General features: G+C 41.6%; 1 protein-coding gene across 5 annotated transcripts in view; it reads right to left on the bottom strand.

Annotated features, from left to right (window-relative positions):
• Positions 1–2,067: 2,067 nt before the first annotated feature.
• The window catches only part of LOC115152176 (bile acid receptor), a 28,284-nt gene continuing 8,739 nt past the window's right edge, over positions 2,068–21,612 (bottom strand). For 4 of the 5 annotated variants that reach the window (XM_029696751.1, XM_029696748.1, XM_029696750.1 and 1 more), the window contains 8 exons: positions 21,205–21,582; positions 18,657–18,797; positions 15,259–15,401; positions 7,046–7,144; positions 6,641–6,740; positions 5,022–5,168; positions 3,484–3,597; positions 2,068–3,207 (listed from right to left, as the gene is read on the bottom strand). In XM_029696751.1, the coding sequence (XP_029552611.1) occupies positions 2,969–3,207; positions 3,484–3,597; positions 5,022–5,168; positions 6,641–6,740; positions 7,046–7,144; positions 15,259–15,401; positions 18,657–18,797; positions 21,205–21,582 (1,361 nt within the window). In that variant the 3' untranslated portion in view covers positions 2,068–2,968. The remainder of the gene's footprint in view (positions 3,208–3,483; positions 3,598–5,021; positions 5,169–6,640; positions 6,741–7,045; positions 7,145–15,258; positions 15,402–18,656; positions 18,798–21,204; positions 21,583–21,612) is intronic. The other variant, XM_029696752.1, reaches the window with a different exon arrangement.

The raw sequence follows: 21,612 nt of genomic DNA on the forward strand, positions 1-21,612 counted from the left end.
TTTAGTTTTCAGACGTTTTCCTTTGGTAGGCCTACCCATGTGTCTCTCCTCACTCGGGAAAGCCTGCTCACTGATGTCAATACCAAAGCTGATGATTGTGACTTGATTAAATTCGAATTATGTGAATAATGATGGTGAGAGCCCAGTATAGCCTACCCCTTTAATCATAGGCTATTGTTACTTTGTGTATCTAAAATCACAATGTTTCAATTTCTATAGTCATGTGACAGTCATTTTGAATTAAAACGTCCAAATGTTGGCCTTTTACCAGATACATATTTTTTTCGCATTGAATGTTCTATTTTCATAACTGATCAAAATTGGGTATGCTATAGCCTATAGATAACATTCTGCCCTTATGAACACATTTATTTTAGGCCATATAAAGAACAGCTACGCATTATTTAATGAAAAGCAGCAAACAGACAAAACATTGTTTCACATCTTTAATAAAAGACTCAGAAACAGAAAAAGGCAATAGGCTATACAGCTGGCTTCACAGTTTCCAAGTAGACCGCCTACAAGGAATCTCCACATATCTCGATGATGTTGAGTGTGAAAGGGGATCTGTGCGCTGTGCAGAACCTTCCACAACAAGTTTTGCTCTACAAAAGACACGTAAGCTTAAAGTACACACACACACTAGTGAGAATTTTTGGGGAGAAAAATAGTAATTTGTTTTTACTTTCCGTGGGTTCTCAAATTACCTCCCACAGATCCAGCTTCCACAACTGGAAGGCATTACATCATTGGCCCTAACCCCACCCCTCCTGTAGGTTAGGTTACCTGGACACAGAGTTGACTACCGTTATCCGTAATCCAGTAGCATTGTTTTGAAGAATGTCACAGTACGGTCAAACTGAAAAATGACACCTATTGTAGATGCAAGACACCCAAGCCAACTTAAAAAAAAATCTTTCCAACAAGTCCAGAATGCTGGTAAAGGAGTAGGACATTTTCAAAAGTAGTCGCCTGCGCCATGCTCATTTTACCAAAGAGAGCTTCGCAAATGCAGGATCGCAACATACATGAAACATACAGGCTGACAGAAAAAGCGGTACCATCCATTTGTCCTGACCAACAGGTAAATATAACATTACCCAGCTAGACCTACTATTTTTGGGAATGGGGTCATCATTCATTCAGCACTAGTCAAATGACCGCATATCAAAGCCTGTTATCATGGTTTACAGTAGTTGAATTTCTTATATTTGATGTTGAACTGTTTTATATACACTGAACAAAAATATAAATGCAACATTCAACAATTTCAAAGTTTACTGAGTTACAGTTCATATAAGGAAATCAGTCAATTGAAATACATTCACCCTAATCTATGGATTTCACATGACTGGGAATACAGATATGCATCTGTTGGTCACAGATACCTTTTTAAAAAAGGTAGGGGCGTGGATCAGAAAACCAGTCAGTATCTGGTGTGACCACCATTTGTTTCATGCTGCTTGACTTGTAGAGTTGATCAGGCTGCTGATTGTGGCCTGTGGAATGTTGTTCCACTCTTCTTCAATGGCTGTGCGAAGTTTGGATATTGGCGGGAACTGGAACGCGCTGTCGCCCAAAGCATCCCAAACGGGCTGAATGGGTGACATTGTCTGGTGAGTATGCAGGCCAAGGAAGAACTTGGACATTTTCATCTTCCAGGAATTTTGTACACATCCTTGCGACATGGGGCTGTGCATTATGATGCTGAAACATGAGGCGATGGCATGACAATGGGCCTCAGGATCTCGCCACAGTATATCTGTGCATTCAAATGGCAATCGATAAAATGCAATTGTATTCGTTGTCTGTAGCTTATACCTGCCCATACCATAACCCCACCACCACGGAGCACTCTGTTTACAACGTTGATATCAGCAAACGTCTCGCCCACACAAAGCCATACATGCTTTCTGCCATCTGGTGAGGACGACGAGCACGCAGATGAGCTTCCCTGAGACGGTTTCTGACCATTTGTGTAGAAATTCTTCAGTTGTGCAAACCCACAGTTTCATCATATGTCCGGGTGACTGCTCTCAGATGATCCCACAGGTGAAGCAGCCAGATGTGGAGGCCCTGGGTTGGCGTGGTTACACGTGGCCTGTGGTTGTGAGGCTGGTTGGACGTACTGCCAAATTCCCTAAAATGACATTTGAGGCGGCTTATTGTAAAGAAATTAACATTCAACTATCTGGCAACAGCTCTGGTGGACATTACTGCAGTCAGCATGCCAATTGCACGCTCCCTCAAATTTTGAGACATCTGTGGCATTGTGTTGTGTGACAAAACTGCACATTTTACAGTGGCCTTTTATTGTCCAAGCACAAGGTTCTTGGCACAGGAGAAATACTCAATAACAAGGATGTAAGCAAATTCGTTCACAAAGTTTGAAAGAAATAAGTTTTTTGTGCGTATGGAACATTTGTGGGATCTTTTATTTCAGTTTATGAAACATGGGACCAACACTTTGCATGTTGCATTTATATTTTTATTCAGTATATTTATAAACCACGAGAGATATGTCAAACTGATCCAGTCCAAACTCCTGTGCCCGAACAATATCATGGCTACAAGTATATTAGTCAAAAGATGATTTGCCAATACTAGGGGTGTTATCAGTTTACTTTCTCCAAAATCTGGCATACTTGACAATGTAAGTCCATTATCCCGTTGGGAGATCTTTTCTTTAAATAATGTCTCCAAGTTTCTTTGGTCTGCAACGGGGGACACCTGAGCAAAGCCTACACAATATCAATTTCCAACATCTGAAAGCGGTGTCATGTCTTATTGCATCGCAGTCAGAACTTCTGAAATGGTCCGATGTTCAGCTTTCGAAATGGTTGCAGCTTCTGAAATGGTCATACGGTCAGTTTCTGAAATGGTTGCCATTTCTGAAGTGGTCTGAGGAGTCAGGTTGTAATGTTTGTTGTCCTCTCCTCTATTCATCCATCCAGCCTCTATGTATCATTCACTGTACGTCCCAGATCTCACAGAGGAGGGGGGTGAACTTGTGGTCGCTCATGCGCCAAGAGGTAAGCATCTCGGCGTGGTGGTGATTGAGGGTTCGCAGTTCGGTCAGCCGTCCCAGGAGACGGGCAAAGTGCTGGGGCTCCAGCGGGTGCTGCATTGCACAGAACCTCCTGAGCACCTCCAGCATAGGCTCCTGCAGCCTCTCCACTGCCTGCTGGTCTTTCAGGTATGGCCGGTCTGTAGAGGATAATAAATTAAAGGGGAAGTTCTGTATTTTACAACCTAATGACAGATGGTTTTTCACCCTGAAGGTAGTCTATAGGCGAGGAGAAACTGTATTCCATGGTTCAGTTTACAAACTTCAGATAACTTTAGCCACCACTAGCTAAAAATTATTAATATGGGCATGCGGCACATCAACTTTAAGTAACATCAAACCAAATAATTGAGTTTATTTTAGTTGATTTGACCATTACATTTTAACTTGTGACACATGCCCAGCGGGCAGCTCACCTGGTGACAGGATGGTAATGGCGGTAAGAAGGGCGTGTTCTTCCTGCATCATCTGGAGTTCCCCGATGCTTTTGTAGAAGTTGAACATGGGTGTAATGAACGCCTCTGATATTCCTGGAAAAGATGTGGAGATGCGTGTTCAATGCACAACCATTGGATGGCAGTATTTTCCATAGATGGCAGTATAGTCCAAATATCACTGAGGGGAATGGGTTAAAACGGGTACAAAGGTGTAAGCATAGATGATATACTGATACTTAGTATAATTATATACAGTCCCACTATAATGAGCTAAAAGATGTGATATAAGATTTGAGGTAACATACTGTTGGCGGATACCTTTTACAGATTTCAATTTTAAAAATCCGGAGAGCAGAACTACCCCCACCTCCACCAAAACAATTCACCCCCTCCAGTCAGATACACCACAGAGCCATAAGCTTTCAGAAATGCCAGGAGCGCACAAAGAGGGAGAGAGGGGGATAGTAGGGCTCTCGATGTTTAGATAAAGAACAATAGCCTCTTTAGACACCATATCTCTCTTTTCCCCTCAGACTGGCCTTTAGCTTGAATATCTCTCCACCAATCCATTCACTCTGGAGAGGTGCCAAGAGATGGCGTGACGCACTTATAGCGGCCATCTATACCACTCTGCAATCAACTGTCCAACCAGGGATGTCAAAATGACAGCTACATGTTGGCCTACTGTGTAAAACACATTTTGGTTATCACTATAGCAACAGCCTCCAGGAACAGTAAAAACACAATATTTACATCTTACAGTTAAATGACAAAATGAGGAAAAGGAATGAAACAATATGCATATGACAGAAATATGCTAGACTTTGGAAATCAAGATAGCCAGACTGCTGCAGTCTTTAAAAAATTATATGAAAGTAAGTTTCATGAATAAAGATCAGTTTAGTCAGGGAGGAGTAGGAAGATGCTAATTTCTCAGAGAAAAAGATGGGCTTCTCTACACTCTTAGAAAAAGGGTTCTTCAGCTGTCCCCATAGGAGAACCCTATTTGGCTCCAGATAGAACCCTTTCGGGTTCCATGTAGAACCCTCTGTGGAAAGGATTCTACATGAAACCCAAAAGGGTTCTACTTGGAACCTAAAAGGGTTCTTCAAAGGGTTTATCTATGGGGACAGCTGAAGAACCCCTTTAGGTTCTAGATGGCACCTTTTGGTACACTGCTAGTCTGCCAGCATCCTCGTCAGATAGATCATCAGATAGAGCAGGACCCATCCATTATTCATACCAGACCAACATGGCTGCCTGCAGACAGATCTAATCTACAGTACAGTATGGCCATGGGAGTGGTGTGTGGTGGATGAGAGGGCCGGAGGCCCTCACAAGGTGATGAATCAGAGAGGAACTGTACATGTTCATACAACCATGGATTGTGGTTAAAAAAACTACTTCATGATAATAGTGATGATAACCACCATTTAGTTCTAGTAACAGTATGTGTGTATTGGAATATTATCATAGTATTTTCCCTTTAATGCTCCAGATTCCCAGTATGAACGTACCACTCTTGCGTATCCTGTCCTCCAGCACCTCTGTGTGTCCATGGGGTAGCTTCCTGGTAAACACCTGTGCTGAGCGCAAGAACATGGCCTCCACTGCCGAGCCCTTTAACAGAGCTATCTGATCCTCATGGTCCAGGGCCGAGAAACCTGTCAGGGCCGTACCCACGCACACACAAGCATGCAAACATAGTCAGGAGAGGCTATTGCAGGGAGGAAGGGAAGGATGGGTGGTTTGTGAGAAATAAAAAATTATGAAACAGAAAACAATCCTGCTAGTAAATTAGCTAGGCTAAATAAAGTCACTCAGTAGACGCCTCAATAGAAAGAGATTTAGTTAAGGAAGACTTATCTTTCTATTTCAATGCAGTGTAACAGAGGTGGTTTGGTGAACTATGTTTCTGTGATGAGTAACCTTGCCTGAGACCTGAAGACTTGCGTTAGCTTCCTGAGTTAATGCCTAGACCTTTGTTCAGTGGACGAACACAGTCTTGTGTCACTGTAATGACCCAGGTCAAAACCCGCTCTGAATTATGATATTAAGTCAAACAAGTTAATTGTTGTTATCATGTTGCTGTTGTGCTGGAAATGTTATGTTTAATAATAATAACTAATAATAACTACTTTCTGTGTTCAATTCACGTGCTTTTCCAATAACTGTTTTCTGTGTTCATGCAAGTGACTGACTGAACGAATCCTCACTATCAGTAGCTGCAGTTTGGCAGAACGCCCAGACAGTTCGCCCTTTGTTTTGAGAACGAAATATCTCAGTTTCAAGGTCTCAGCTTAGAGAGAAGAAGCCTCGTGATGTATTGGTCTGTTACATTTTATGAACCAGTATTAGTCAGTCACATGAATTAATAAACCAATTAGGCACATTTGGGCAGTCTTGATACAACATTTTGAACAGAAATGCAATGGTTCATTGGATCAGTCTAAATCTTTGCACATACACTGCTACCATCTAGTGCCCAAAATCTAAATTGTGCCTGGGCTGGCATAATACATTATGACCTTTCTCTTGCATTTCAAAGATGGTACAAAAAAAAAACGCATGTTTTTTTTCTTTGTATTATCTTTTACCAGATCTGATGTGTTATAGTCGCTTACATCAATTTAACATTTCCATAAACTTGAAAGTGTTTCCTTTCAAATGGTATCAATAATGTGTATCCTTGCTTCGGGTCCTGAGCTACAGGCAGTTAGATTTGGGTATGTCATTTTAGGGGAAGAGGTTTACAAAAGTGTAATGATTAATTAATTATACTAAATCATGAAAATATAACTTGTCTGCGTATCGCCGTATATAAGACAACTGCTGGGACTTCCCCAGCAGAGCTCCTGATTGACATGTGTACTATGGTGCATTGAATTGGTTGGAACCTCTCCAATGCGCTGATAATAAAGGATGATTAATTTAAGATTGACTGAGTGTCCCTGGTGGTAATTTCCACGACATGGTGGTGAATTAACACGACACTATGATGGTGCCAAGGAACTGATTAGACTATTAGTATGGAGTACAAAAGGCCAAAGGTTGACTGATAATTAATAGGAGTATCCTATATTCTACTTCTTTCAAGAGAAAAGGTTGGAATGACCATTGTCATAGAAGTCCAGACCTGGAATGTTTTTGGTAAACTCCACCAGCACTTGAACATGACTGGTGGCCATCTCTGTCAAAAGGAGGAAGTTCTCGTCTGCATTGAAATGCTCCTGTAGCTGGAGAAACAACAAGGGGACACAAAAGAGAATTACAGAATGTGTGTGAAGTTTTATGACACTGCTGGCTGATAAGGAGAGTTATGCAACTGCATCTAAGTTATGAGGGAGAGAACAGACTGACTTCTACTGGGTTAGAGAGCATGTGGTATAAGTCATTGCTGGAGTCTTACTTGGAAATCATCTACTCTGGGATATGTTACAAGGGTCTCTTATGGTGTCTTCCATGATCTACGAATAAGTCTGAGTTGTAAAGCATACACGTTGGCTTGCTGAAAGACAAAATTGTAGGAGATATCAAATACCAGTTTTTTGGCCATGTCTTGAGGGATTCGATGTTTCTGGTAAGCTTCTACGATGAAGCTCAAAATAGCCTGCTGCTCTTGACTGAGCTCAATCTTCTCCTGAAAGAAAACCATTAGCAATCAGTTTTGAATTATATTCTGTATGACACTAAGGCTATTTATGAGTCATACTTTTAAAGTGTCAGTCTTAGCTGTGAGTGATACAATCTGTTGGTGGCAACAGGGCTTTAGAAATGTTGAAATATTCATAGTTAATTTTAACACTGGGCTGTCATTATCATGCTATTCCCATATCCAGTAATCAGTATAGGGCATTTAAAATCAAATTGTATTTGTCACCCGTTGTATTCGGCGCATGTGTAGACTTTACCATTAAATGCTTGCTTACGAGCCCATCCCAATTATGCAGAGTTACATTTTTTTTATAGTAACACACGAGGAATAAAATACACAATAATTAAGCTACATTATATACAGAGAGTACCAGATCAATGTGCAGGGGTAAGAGGTATTTGAGGTAGATACAGAGTAGCAGCAGCATATGATGAGTGTGAAATTGTGTGTGAATGTGTGTGCATGTGTCAGTATGTGTCACGTCCTGACCAGTAAAGGGGTTATTTGTTCTTGTTGTTTGGTCAGGACGTGGCAGGGGGTATTTGTTTTATGTGGTTTAGGGTGTGTTTGTGTATGTGTTCATGTAGAGGGGGTATTTGGTTTATATGGTTCGGGGTGGTTGTGTATGTAGAGGGGTATTTGATTTATTAGTCCAGGGTTTTGGTTATTGTTCTATGTTAGTTTAGTTCTATGCTCAGTCTAGTCGTTTGTATTCTATGTTTAGCTAATTGGTGTTGGGGCCTTCAGTTGGAGGCAGCTGTCTATCGTTGCCTTTGATTGAAGGTCCTATAAATAGGAATGTGTTTGTTTTGGGAATTGTGGGAGATTGTTTCTGTGCATAGCTTCATGCCTTACAGGACTGTTAATCGGTGTGTTTTTGTATACGTTTTGGTTTTCCTTCTTTGTCCTAAATAAAAGAAGATGTGTACATTGTCCCGTTGTGTTTTGGTCTACACCCTACGACACCTGTGACAGTATGTGTGTGGGTTTTGTGTGAGTGTGTCAGTGTAGTGTGTGTGTGTGTGTATATAGTCTTGAGTGTGCAAGATAGTGTCAAATCCAATCAAATGTTATTGGTCACATACACATATTTAGCAGATGTTATTGCAGGTGTAGCAAAATGCTTGTGTTCCAAGCTCCAACAGTGCAGTAGTATTGACCAAATCACAGCAATACACACAAATCTAAAAGTAAAAGAATGGAATTAAGAAATCTATAAATATTAGGATGAGCAATGTCGGAGTGGCATTGACTAAAATACAGTAGAATACAGTACATACATATTAAATGAGTAAAACAGTATGTAAACATTATTAAAGTGACAAGTGTTCCATTATTAAAGTGACCAGTGATTCTTTGTCTATGTACATAAGGCAGCAGTCTCTAATTTGCAAGGTTGAGTATCTGGGTGGTAGTCGGCTAGTGATGGCTATTTAACAGTCGGATGGCCTTGAGATAGAAGCTGTTTTTCAGCCTCTCGGTCCCAGCATTGATGCACCTGTACTGACCTCGCCCTCTGGATGATAGCGGGTTGAACAGGCCATGGCTTGGGTGATCGATGTCCTTGATGATCTTTTAGGCCTTTCTGTGACATTGGGTGCTGTAGGTGTCCTGGAGCGCAGGCAGTGTGCCCCCGGTGATGCGTTGGGCAGACAGCACCATCCTCTGAAGAACCCGGTGGTTGCGGGTGGTGCAGTTGCCGTACCAGGCGGTGATACAGCCCGACAGGATGCTCTCAATTGTGCATCTGTAAAAGTTTGTGAGGGTTTTAGGAGTCAAATTTATTCAGCCTCCTGATTGAAGAGGCGCTGTTGCGCCTTCTTCACCACATTGTCTGTGGGTGGACCATTTCTGATTGTCAGTGATGTGTACGCCAAACAACTTGAAGATTTTCACCTTCTCAACTGCGGTCCTGTCGATGCGGATAGGGGCATGCTCCCTCTACTGTCTCCTGAAGTTCATGATTAGCTCCTTCGTTTTGTTGACGTTGAGGGAGAGATTATTTTCCTTGCACCACTCACTCCACCTCCTCCCTGTAGGCTGTCGCGTCATTGTTGGTAATCAGGCCGACCACCGTCGTTTCGTCCGAAAACTTCGCAGTCGTGGGAGTACAGGGAGTACAGGAGGGGACTAAGCAAGTTACCTTTGCTTTCTTGGGTACAGGAACAATGGTGGACATCTTGAAGCAAGTGGGGACAACAGACTGTGTCCGTGACGTGCCTGACATTGGTGTCCACGACATGGCAGATTTTCCCTTTATTATCCGTGATTGTCTGTAGATCCTGCCACATGCGTCTTGACTGAGCCGTTGAATTGCGACTCCAATTTGTCTCTGTACTGATATTTTGCCTGTTTGATTGCCTTACGGAGGGAATAACTACACTGTGTGTATTCAACCATATTCCCAGTCACCTTGCCGTGGTTAAATGCGATGGTTCGCGCTTTCAGTTTTGCGCGAATGCTGCCATCTATCCACGTTTTTTGGTTTGGGTAGGTTTTAATAGTCACAGTGGGAACAACATCCTCTATACACTTCCTGATGAACTCAGTCGCCGTGTCAGTGTAGATAGTCTAACAATTAATTAACTATTTAGCTGTCTTATGGCTATTAACCTGTCTGGGGTATGTGGGACGATTTCGTCCCACCTACGTAACAGCTACTGATATTCCAGTGGCGCGATTTTTGAATCGTTAGAAATACTATTACTTCAATTTCTCAAACATATGACTATTTTACAGCTATTTAAAGACAAGAATCTCGTTAACCTCTTACATCTAGGGGGCAGTAATTTCACGGCTGGATAAAAAACGTACCCGATTTAATCTGATTATTAGTCCTGCCCAGAAACTGGAATATGCATATAATTATTAGCTTTGGAGAGAAAACACTCCAAAGTTTCTGAAACTGTTTGAATGGTGTCTGTGAGTATAACAGAACTCCTATGGCAGGCAAAAACCTGAGATGCTTCTGTTCAGGAAGTACCCTGTCTGAACATTTCTTGCCCTTCTTTATTATCTCTGTCGTTTACAAAGGATCTCTGCTCTTACGTGACACTTCTCACGTCAACAATGGAGTCTCACAGCCCGGGAAAAACAGGAATGACGTAATTCAAAGCCCTGGCTGAAGCACACGAGAGCAAAAGCTGAGTGGTCAGTCAATGGACTAAGCCTTAGGCGCGTGACACGCCCCGCCCCCGGCTTTCGGTTTTTTCCTCAGTTTACAGACAGGCAGATTCCCGGTCGGAATATTATCGCTTCTCTACGAGATAAATTGCATAAATATTGGTTTTAAACAGCGGTTGACATGCTTCGAAGTACGGTAATGGAATATTTAGAAATTTTTTGTCATATTTTGCGTCATGCTCGTGGCCGAGATTTAGCGTTGGGATAGTGTCTAGAACGCACGAACAAAACGTCGCTGTTTGGATATAACGATGGATTATTTGGGACCAAACCTACATTTGTTATTGAAGTAGAAGTCCTGGCAGTGTATTCTGATGAAGAACAAGCAAGGTAAGAACATTTTTCTTATAGGAAATGTGATTTTGGTGAAGGCTAAACTTGCAGGGTGTCTAAATAGCTAGCCCTGTAACGCCGGGCTATGTACTTACATTATTGCAAAATGTGCTTCATCCGAAAAGCTATTTTAAAATCGGACATATCGAGTGCATAGAGGAGTTCTGTATCTATAATTCTTAAAATAATTGTTATGCTTTTTGTGAACGTTTATCGTGAGTAATTTAGTAAAATCACCGGAAGTGTTCGGTGGGAATGCTAGTTCTGAACGTCACATGCTAATGTAAAAAGCTGGTTTTTGATATAAATATGAACTTGATTGAACAGACATGCATGTATTGTATAACACAATGTCCTAGGTGTGTCATCTGATGAAGATCATCAAAGGTTAGTGCTGCATTTAGATATGGTTTGGGTTTATGTGACATGATATGCTAGCTTGAAAAATGGCTGTGTGATTATTCCTGGCTGGGTACTCTGCTGACATAATCTAATGTTTTGCTTTCGCTGTAAAGCCTTTTTGAAATCGGACAGTTTGGTTAGATAAAGGAGAGTCTTGTCTTTAAATAGCTGTAAAATAGTCATATGTTTGAAAAGTGTAAGTTTTCGGATTTAGAGGAGTTTGAATTTCGCGCCCCGCCCATCATTGGATATTGGAGCAGACGTTCCGCTAGCGGAACGTGTAGATGTAAGAGTCTAACCCCACTGTCCGATTTCAAAAAGGCTTTACAACGAAAGCAAAACATTAGATTATGTCAGCAGAGTGCCCAGCCAGAAAAAATCAGACAGCCATTTTTCAAGCTAGCATATCATGTCACATAAACCCAAACCACAGCTAAATGCAGCACTAACCTTTGATGATCTTCATCAGATGACACACCTAGGACATTGTGTTATACAATACATGCATGTCTGTTCAATCAAGTTCATATTTATATCAAAAAACAGCTTTTTGCATTAGCATGTGACGTTCAGAAAACGCATAACCCCCGGCAAACTTCCGTTGAATTTACTAACAGTTTGCTAAATTACTCACGATAAACGTTCACAAAAGCATAACAATTATTTTAAGAATTATAGATACATTACTCCTCTATGCACTCGATATGTCCGATTTTAAAATAGCTTTTCGGATGAAGCACATTTTGCAATAATCTAAGTACATAGCCCGGCATTACAGGGCTAGCTATTTAGATACCCACCCAGGTCAGCATCCACCAAAATCACATTTCCTATAAGAAAAATGTTCTTACCTTGCTTGTTCTTCATCAGAATATACTGCCAGGACTTCTACTTCAATAACAAATGTTGGTTTGGTCCCAAATAATCCATCGTTATATCCAAACAGCGACGTTTTGTTCGTGAGTTCTAGAATGCTTCTTCCCGGTTTTGCGCATGGCGCATTGGCGTGTCAAAAATGTCTAAATATTCCATTACCGTACTTCGAAGCATGTCAACCGCTGTTTAAAACCAATTTTTATGCCATTTATGTCGTAGAGAAGTGATAATATTCCGACCGGGAGTATGCATTGAGCCTAAACAGCCGAATAAAATTTCTCCTCAGAAGCGACTCATGCACGCGCATCATTCAAAGGTCCTCGGAGCATCCACTTACAAAAGGCGATAATATGTTTCAACCTGAGGCTCCCTCGTAAACCTTCAGTTATTTCGCGGGCTCTGAGAGCCTATTGGAGCCCTGGGAATTGTCACGTTACAGCTAAGATCCTTACTTTTCAATAAAAAGATGCAAGACGCACGACTCCTTGTCAGACAGGGTACTTCCTGCTTGAAACCTTGTCAGGTTTTTGCCTGCCATAGGAGTTCTGTTATACTCACAGACACCATTCAAACAGTTTTAGAAAATTCAGAGTGTTTTCTATCCAAACCTGAACAATAATATGCATATTCTAGCTTCTGAGTTGGTGTAGGAGGCAGTTAAAAATGGGAACATATTTTTCCAAAATTCTCAATACTGCCCCCTAGCCCAGACAGGTTAAGTAGTCTAATGGCTTGGGGGTAGAAACTGTCTCAAAGCCTGTTGGTCGGAGATCCGATGCTCCGGTACCATTTGCCGGACGGTAGCAGAGTGAACAGTCTATGGCTGGGGTGGCTGAAGTCTTGCAATTTTTGGGCATTCCTCTGACACCTCCTGATGTAGAGGTCCTGGACGGCAGGGAGCTTGGCCCCAGTGACATACTGGGCCGTCCACAACACCCTCTGTAGCGAATTGAGGGAGAACATTTTGAGGATCAGAGAGCCCATGCCAAATATTTTCAGCCCCCTGATGGGGAAAAGGTGCTGTCATGCCCTCTTCAAGAGGACAATGTGGACAATGTTAAGTCCTTAGTGATGTGGATGGCAAGGAACTTGAAGCTCTCGACCCGCTCCACTAAAACCCTGTCAATGTGGATGGGGGTGTGCTCTCCCCTCTTTTTCCTGTAGTCCACGATCAACTCATTGGTCTTACTGACATTGAGGGAGAGGGTGTTGTCCAGGCACCACACTGCCAAGTCTTTGACCTTCTCCCTGTAGGTTTTCTAATTGATGACGGTGATCAGGCCTACCACCGAGTCGTGCGTGGCCACGCAGTCATGGGTGAACAAGGAGTACAGGAGGGGACTAAGCACGCACCCCTGAGGGGCCCCCGTGTTGAAGGTCAGCATGGTAGAGGTATTGTTGCCTACCCTTACTACCTGGGGCAGACCGGTCATGAAGTCCAGGATCCAGTTACAGAGGGATGTGTTCAGTCCCAGGGTCACAAGCTTGGCGATGAGCTTGGAGGGGACTATGATTTTGAACGCTCAGCTGTAGTCTATGAACAGCATTCTTACATAGTTATTTCCCCTCTTGTCCAGGTGTGAGAGGGCAGTGTGAAGTGCAATTGAGATTGCGTCATCTGTGAATCTATTGGGGTGGTTCGCGAATTGGAGTGGGTCCAGGGTGTCTGGGATGATGGTGTTGATTTGCCTCATGACCAGTCTTTCAAAGCACTTACAATTGACAGATGTGAGTGCTACAGGGCGATAGTTATTTAGGCAGGTGTCATGACTGTCCTGTGAGGATCCGAATACTATAAAAATATTCCTAACAGAGAACGTGGGGAATGGTCAGGGGTGATCTAAATAATAATGTCATATGGGTTGTTATTTTGTGATGTCATAATTGTTGTTATAAAGGATATACACTATCCAACCTTAACATTGTATATTAAAAATTATGAACGTATTGTTGTTAAGTTAGGAATGTGCTTTTAGGATCCATAAGAGAATTTGTCTCTTATTAAACTTTGCACAGTAAGTAGTCACGCCCCGAGAGAGGTAAGAGAGTGTGTCAGCCTGACGGAACCATCCCATTCGACTAGAGTGCATAAAAGGATTGGTAAAGAAATTAACATTTAGACCAGAACATCACCAGGCTGCAGCTGTGTGTGTAAAGTGGTTTGAACCCTGAATACCAACACGAGATAGAGAAGAAAACTCCCCTCTCAGACAATCACTGGTAAAGCTGTTTAGCTGTCCTATGAATGTATCTAGAAAAGCAAATTTAAGTTGGACTATTCTACTAGTCATCAAACCAACGTATTCTGCTACTCTCATCACCCCACTGGTACCATCGACACGGCTGGCTAGCCTATCTTCCAAGGAGCATCTTCCAGAGTGAACAATAGTAGAAGCCGATGGGGAGGACCCCTTTTGGACAATCAGAGCCTTACAAGCGTGCCACTGAAAGGCACAACACCCTTCCTAAGGAGGGCTGGTTCCGACAGAGATCCACTGCGAACAAAGGCCTTTAAACGTAAATACATTAATTATTTCTTACTCCAAACGGGCAGCCGTTGGTGTGCAAAGAATATGATTACTGTGAGAGTAGTTTCCTAAAGTGTATCAACGATAAGTGTCTCTTTCTCCCTCTCAATCTCTCTCCATGTCATTGTGTAAGAAGCAGCCATATGTTGTGTCAGTCTGCTAGGGACCTTTCCTAATGTATTAAGTGTGTATGTTTATCCTGTGTTGTCATTTAGTTAGCTAGTAAATAAATAAACCAATTTGTGTTGTACTGAATCATAAGTAAGGCTGTTTTTGTTTTCAGATGCAAGAGGTTACGACTGTTCAGAATGATGATATGATAAGAGGTTGTGATTAATGTGTTGACTGTTTTATGGATGTAATAGGTAATTCTTTAAACAGCTGCTCTTGTGGTGCCCCAAATTCCTAATGAGTTAATTGTTACATGATTCATTTAATCGGGTAACAATTAAACATAGTTAGTTGATAAGATAAATAACAGTCATCAGATTAATGAAAGTAAAGTCCCAACACAGGTTACCTTGGAGTTCTCGGGAATATAGACCATCAAACAAAAGCTACTTTTCTAATAACCTTTTTTTCCCCCCTTAGGAAGGTCATTCAGGAAATGGTTTGTTTGTCTTATTCTATAAACATCTAACACCATTTTCTAGTAAATCATTTTGTAATAAATCTAGTAAATCATTTTCTGTATTTAGATTCCTTCATTGGGAGTCACTGACACTCAAATTTTGAAGCACAAAAAACATTCTAAAGAGCAAAAAGTGGAGCTTTTACCTTTGACAGTTTGGTGGTGGAGGTGACCTGTTTGCTGTCTCCGTTGTCTCCCCCCTCTGTCTCGTCCCAAGTGGACTCTCCTGGTGAGGCCTTGGTGTTTTTCCTCAGCCTTTTAGACTTACACTGGATCTCTGTCAGCAGACCTGTGGACAGTGATGATGGGTTCAAACAATGTGTTGAAGGAGGATTTCCCCCCTACTTGTTCAATAGTGATTCTCTTTGTGAATGCACTGTAGCCAGCCAGAAAAGGCCTGATGCCCAATGATACAGCAGGGCGTTTGATATTTTATTAAATTGGCTTTATAGTCTAACTATGGGTTTCAGAAAGTTTTTGAGCAAGTTTTCAACATTAATTCTCACCTAAGGTAAGAGGTTAGCTTAGATGTAAAGTTCAGATAATTAGGGAACTCTTTTAGACATTATTACAAATTGAGAAATCCCCAGTGATATTCTAAATTATAAACCGGGTGGTTTGAGCCCGGAATGCTGATTGGCTGAAAGCCATGGTAGTGACGCGCGGGTTCACTCCTAAACCCATATCCGCAGGGACTGCGGGTTAAGGTCATTAAATATTGTGTGGATGAAGGACGGGTGGGGGGCATACGGTTTGAATAAAGAGAAAGCAAAACCTTTAAAAATAGATAAATGTATAATTCTTGTGTTATTTATATCTATAGGCTACATTGAGGTTTTCTTTCATTATTTGAGGCTATTTGGCATTAGTGCATAAGCCTAAGCTTTAGGGCCTAACTGTACACATGCCAAATAATTCTACCCACCAATCGCCAAATTCTTTTGGGAACAGGCAGAAAAAGTTAACATCAATCCACGGAGGCAAAAAGGACAATGTCGGAGTTTAATTCAATAAGAGATAAGCTGCGAAAGGAGAGTTTAAAATAAAGAGAAGGGAGGACCAGAAAAGTAATGGTTTGGTGAAGTGGTAAAAGAGGATGATAGCAGTGCTGCTATATTATGTGTAATGATTGTGAGGCGCTATACAAATTTAACAGTCACAAGACGGGGACTTCCAATCGGCCTATGGCACGTCAAGGGAACTGTAGCCTACTGTTCAGATGGGTTAAATGGAAACTGAAATTTGGACACTGACTGTAGGTCTATAACCCCTCACATAGCCTTAATATGAACTCCTGCAGAATTAAGCATTTCTTGCTTTAAAATGATACACCAAATGTATGCCAAATTTTGACACGAGAACAGGAGTGGAGAAATAGGATTTATTTCTTTCAGCATCTTGAGAGAATGTGAATGCTCAGATAGATACCGTCTGTAGAGGTGCCATCTTTATCAGCATCATAAAAGCTGGTAGTATTTCAACCACATAAAATACGCATCCAAGCCGAACTGAAATCTTATCAGAAACATGTTGGGTCATTTTCACAGCTTTCTATTTCCTTACAACCGGTCAAACTGATGTCATCTGCAAGTTTTGCACAGAAAATCTTTCCAGTATTTTCTCAGTTATTGCATTTTCTCCCATCCCCTTCTATTTCTTACTGTTCTGAGTCCTTACATTGCAAATCATTCACTAAGGCAGGGTTTCCCCAAACTGGGTCCTGGGTCCCCGCTCTGAGTATTGCTAGACTTAAACTTGACTGTTCAAATGCTGCCTTCTCAGTACACTGACACCCTTCCCAAATAATGACACACTGTCATAATTATTTTCTCAGCGAAAGATGATGAGAGAGAACTTTACCGATGTCAAATAAATTGAAGCATTCATTCTATCGATTTTACATTATTCTGGTGAACAAGGGTTTATTTAGTCTTCTAGGGCAACATATAATGACAGAAGAGAAGCTGCACATATCTAATTATAGACAAGTTGCCTACCAAAGCAGAAATATATCCAAATCAGGCTCAAAAATAGTGCACCCCCTGTCAAATAAATATTCTGACGTTTTTGAATAGCCCATAGCGCATTTTCTATATTTGCGGTTTAGGGTCAGGTGCAAGCCTCAGATGTTCACTTTTTCACATATAGTCGGGCGGTTGTGGATGGCTTATTAGCAATTGTGCGCAGGTGTGGGTGAACAAAAAGCTGACTCCCCGCACCACAAACAAACCAAAAAATGTTACGTTGGTAAAGAGTTTGTGGTACTGTATACAGTATGTCCAATATACCATGGCTAAGACTGTATCCAGGCACTCTGCATTGTACGGTACATAAGAACAGCCCTTAGCCATGGTATATTGGCCATATACTACACCCCCTCATGCCTTATTCCTTAATTATACAACTCCTGTATTTTATGCAGCGAGTATGTTAATGCAGCGAGTATGTTAATGGTGAACTCCGTCCTGCTCTCCTTGCCTGATTCTCCAAATACACCCACTAATTGGGTCTTCTTAGTGGTAGGATTAGGCTGGAGGGAAGGACACAAAGATTTCATCATGACCATGTCTTTTTGATCAAGATTTACACCTTCATTTCCCCATTCTTTTTTTGTTTCTGCAAAAATACCTTATCTTCCAGTTGACTCTCTCTGCGTCTCCTTCCCTTGAATAGCAACAATGGTGAGACCTTTCTGTTGTGAGCGGTATGACACACTGTCCCCCAGTGAAATTCAAAAAAGTTGTCAGAATCCAAAATGAAAGTTCTCTGCTATGATCTTAGAATGTCCCCAGTGCATTGAAAGAAAAAAAATGATGATATCATACAGTCTGAATAGATAGTCAGGGGGTCAGACTCACAGCTAGACATATGTCAATCTGAATCAAATACTGAGAGTGAGTGACTGTTTAACCATGTAATTTATATGAATACATGAATGGTAAATGTATACGTGAACGGTAAAATGCAATACTATTGAAGATATGCCCTGCAATTTGTTCTATTGGGAAATAGCAGGTGCACTTCTTCTTAAAGGTCCTCTGAGATGTGCCAGTGCTTCAGTTGAATTAAAAGAAAAGGGTTGAATATTAATTTTTGTACGGGCAGGTACCATGTACCATGAGTTATTAAAACCTGCAGTGTAGTCTCTCAAGTAATAAATGCACATAGTAGTATATCAAAGAGCTGGTGTTATCACCAAATTCATTTCCTGTCATTGGCAAGATAATCTTTTGCACATAAGAAATAGCAATATGCTTAGCGATGCGGTAGGAGATCTATGCATCTGCAACTACATGGATTCTGGAGTAAAGGCCATCAAGAGGGAAGAAACATGGGTGTTCCTTCAAATGTCATGACCACCTTTCTTGTTGAATCTTTCAGTAATGATGGTTTATGGTTTCCATTTACTCTTGGTCCCTTACCTTATCAATAATACCAGTACCTCACAGACTGTACCATCAAGTGTGACATAATAGGTAGAGTATCCAATGATAGTAAATGGAGAGATGCCAACAGCTGTTGGCGTGAGTGCTGATATACTCACATTCTGCCAGCATGCCCATCTCCTTGCACTTCCGGAGACGACACTCCTGGCACTTCCTGCGCATGTACATGTCCATCTCACAGGTCCCTTTACTCTTGCACTTGTACACGGCGTTCTTTGTGATGCTCCGTCTGAAGAAGCCTAAAGGCAATGATCAGAACAATTACCCAGTGACCTCAGTCTTTGGTCATATGATGAAATACTAGTGGTATTATGTACTGTAAAGCAAATAACACCACTACAGATGCAGGATCTTAATTTGATCACTCTTTTGTTGCCGAGAATTTGGAGATGAGCTTTGTGATTTAAATAAATTCACTGAAAACCCACACTAACACAGTCATATTTACGGTATTGCACTTTTCATGTAGCCTACTTTTGCCCAACTATCATAGCCTAACCATCGATCAAGCAACATTATGGATTAATGTTCAAATCCTGTTGCTGGATTATTTTCCTGTAACAATATAGGTCGAATTAGGATCTGTATGTGGTAGAGGTGGACCGTGCCTTGGATCTGATAAGCTGACAAGCCTGATAGCCTTACCCTACAAACCCTATGACACGATACAGGTACACGGTCGCCCATAAATAAAACCTCTAATGGAGTGATGGCATTGGTTTGTGACTGATCTATGCCCTTGGTCTTGACCTATTCCCAAGGGGTGCTTCAAACCATTAACATTAACCCCTTTCAAAAGTGCCACACAGTGTACAGTCCAGCTATGCCCTCCGTAAGGCAATCAAACAGGCAAAACGTCAGTACAGAAACAAAGTGGAGTCGCAATTCAACTGATCAGACACGAGACATATGTGGCAGGGACTCCAGACAATCATGGATTATAAAGGGAAAACCAGCCAAGTCATGGACACCGATGCATTCGCCCGCTCCAAGGAAAACACAGTGCTCCAGGCCATCAGACTGTTAAATAGTCACCACTAGCCAGACTCCGCCCAGTATCCTGCCCTGACCTTCAGAGTCTTGGTGGTTCCAAACTTCTTCCATTTAAGAATGATGGAGGTCACTGTGTTCTTGGGGACCTTCAATGCTGCAGAAATGTTTTGGTATCCTTCCTTAGATCTGTGCCTCGACACAATCCTGTCTCGGCGCTCTACGGACAATTCCTTTGACCTCATGGCTTGGTTTTTGGTCTGACATGCACTGTCAATTGTGGAACCTTATATAGACAGGTTTGTGCTTTTCCAAATCATGTCCAATCAATTGAATTTACCACAGGTGGACTCCAATCAAGTTGTAGAAACATCTCAAGGATGATCAATGGAAACAGGATGCACCTGAGTTCAATTTCGAGTCTCATAGCAAAGGGTCTGAATAGTTATGTAAATAAAGTATTTCTGTTTTTTATTTTTAATACATTTGCAAAAAAATCTAAAAACCTGTTTTCGCTTCGTCATTATGGGTTATTTTGTGTAGATTGATGAGAAAAATGTATAATTGTATCCATTTTAGCATAAGGCTATAACATAACAAAATGTGCAAAAAGTGAAGGGGTCTGAATACTTTCCGAATGCACTGTATATATTTATATTGCGCAGTATGACATTGCTCATTGTAATATTTCTATATTTCCTAATCATTTTATACATTTTTGGGATTTGCGTGTATTGTTTTGTATTGTTAGGTATTACTGCACTGTTGTAGCTAGAAACATCAGCATTTTGCTACACCCGCAATAACATCTGCAACATATGTATACAGCACCAATAACATTTTATTTTATTTTTACACTAACTACCAGTGCGAGAAAGATGCCCCCTAAGAGCCTTATTGGACTAGTTCCATACAGTGGGCACACACTCGATAGCTTGGAACAGGTAATTAGACATTCAAGTGCAAGGAGATAAGTACAACGACACACATTAACATTGCTTAGCTCCGGGTTCCCTACGCCATTATAGAGTGGAATGCTATAGAGGGAGCTATATCAGGAGGGTGATCCGACGAGAGACAACCGAACCTCAAATCTACACTCTGATACGAGGCAGGAGAGCCCAGTGACCGCAACCATAACACCCATTCATCTGAGGATTTACAAGAAATAGAGTAGAAATGCTGTCATTAAGAAAGTTAGGGAGGTGTTGTTGTGATTCTTCATGTTGGGTGTCACTGAGCTCGTCATTTTTACATGAAGACGTTCAGTAAAGTCATGCTGCTTACTCCTGACACTGAGTCCAGAGACAATTCATTCATTCATCCTCGTCATGACGAAATATCATACTGATCACCTTCTGGATGTTTGTCATACCAGTGGGTTACTCTGTAGACATCATATTACATTATAGAATCTCCCAACTATATTCAGATTACGATACTGTTCTAGCAATAGCTACGGAGCAAAACCAGAAGTGATCAACACAGGCTTTTAGAAGAAGTGAGCCCATCCATAGAGTGGTTTCTCAAGTGTTGAATGTAGAAGATGCAATTATTTGGATCTATGTTGTAGAAGACGGTGAAGATCTGTAGTCCGTAACACTTCAATGTCTACAGCTATGATAAAGATGTAGCACACTTAACCACTGCAATTACCTTTACACCCCTCACAGGTGAGAGCGTTATAGTGGTACCCAGATGCCTTGTCCCCACACACCACACACAGCTCCTCCCCTTTGACCCTGCCTGCGTGGGAAGTGTGCCTGGTCCTCTTGCACACCGCAGGCGCTATGGCGGATGCCTCTTCCATTTCAACATCATAGCTACCCTCCAGGGGTTCTTTCCTCAGTTCATACATCTCTGTGGGTGAGTACCACTCCTCAACGCTGTATTGGGGGTAGTAATTCTGATTGGAGTAGTATGGAGGGGAGGACATGGTGGGCTCCACCGAGGGGTATTGCATGTTGGGATAGTTGGTGAAGGATAAGACCTCTTGGTCCTGGAGCAGGGGGCTACCTTGCTCTGCCAGAATATCTGGGAGGAGAAAAGAAAGACGCATAGATT

The sequence above is a fragment of the Salmo trutta genome, chromosome 17 (genome assembly GCF_901001165.1).
Source record: "Salmo trutta chromosome 17, fSalTru1.1, whole genome shotgun sequence".
NCBI lineage: Eukaryota > Metazoa > Chordata > Actinopteri > Salmoniformes > Salmonidae > Salmo > Salmo trutta.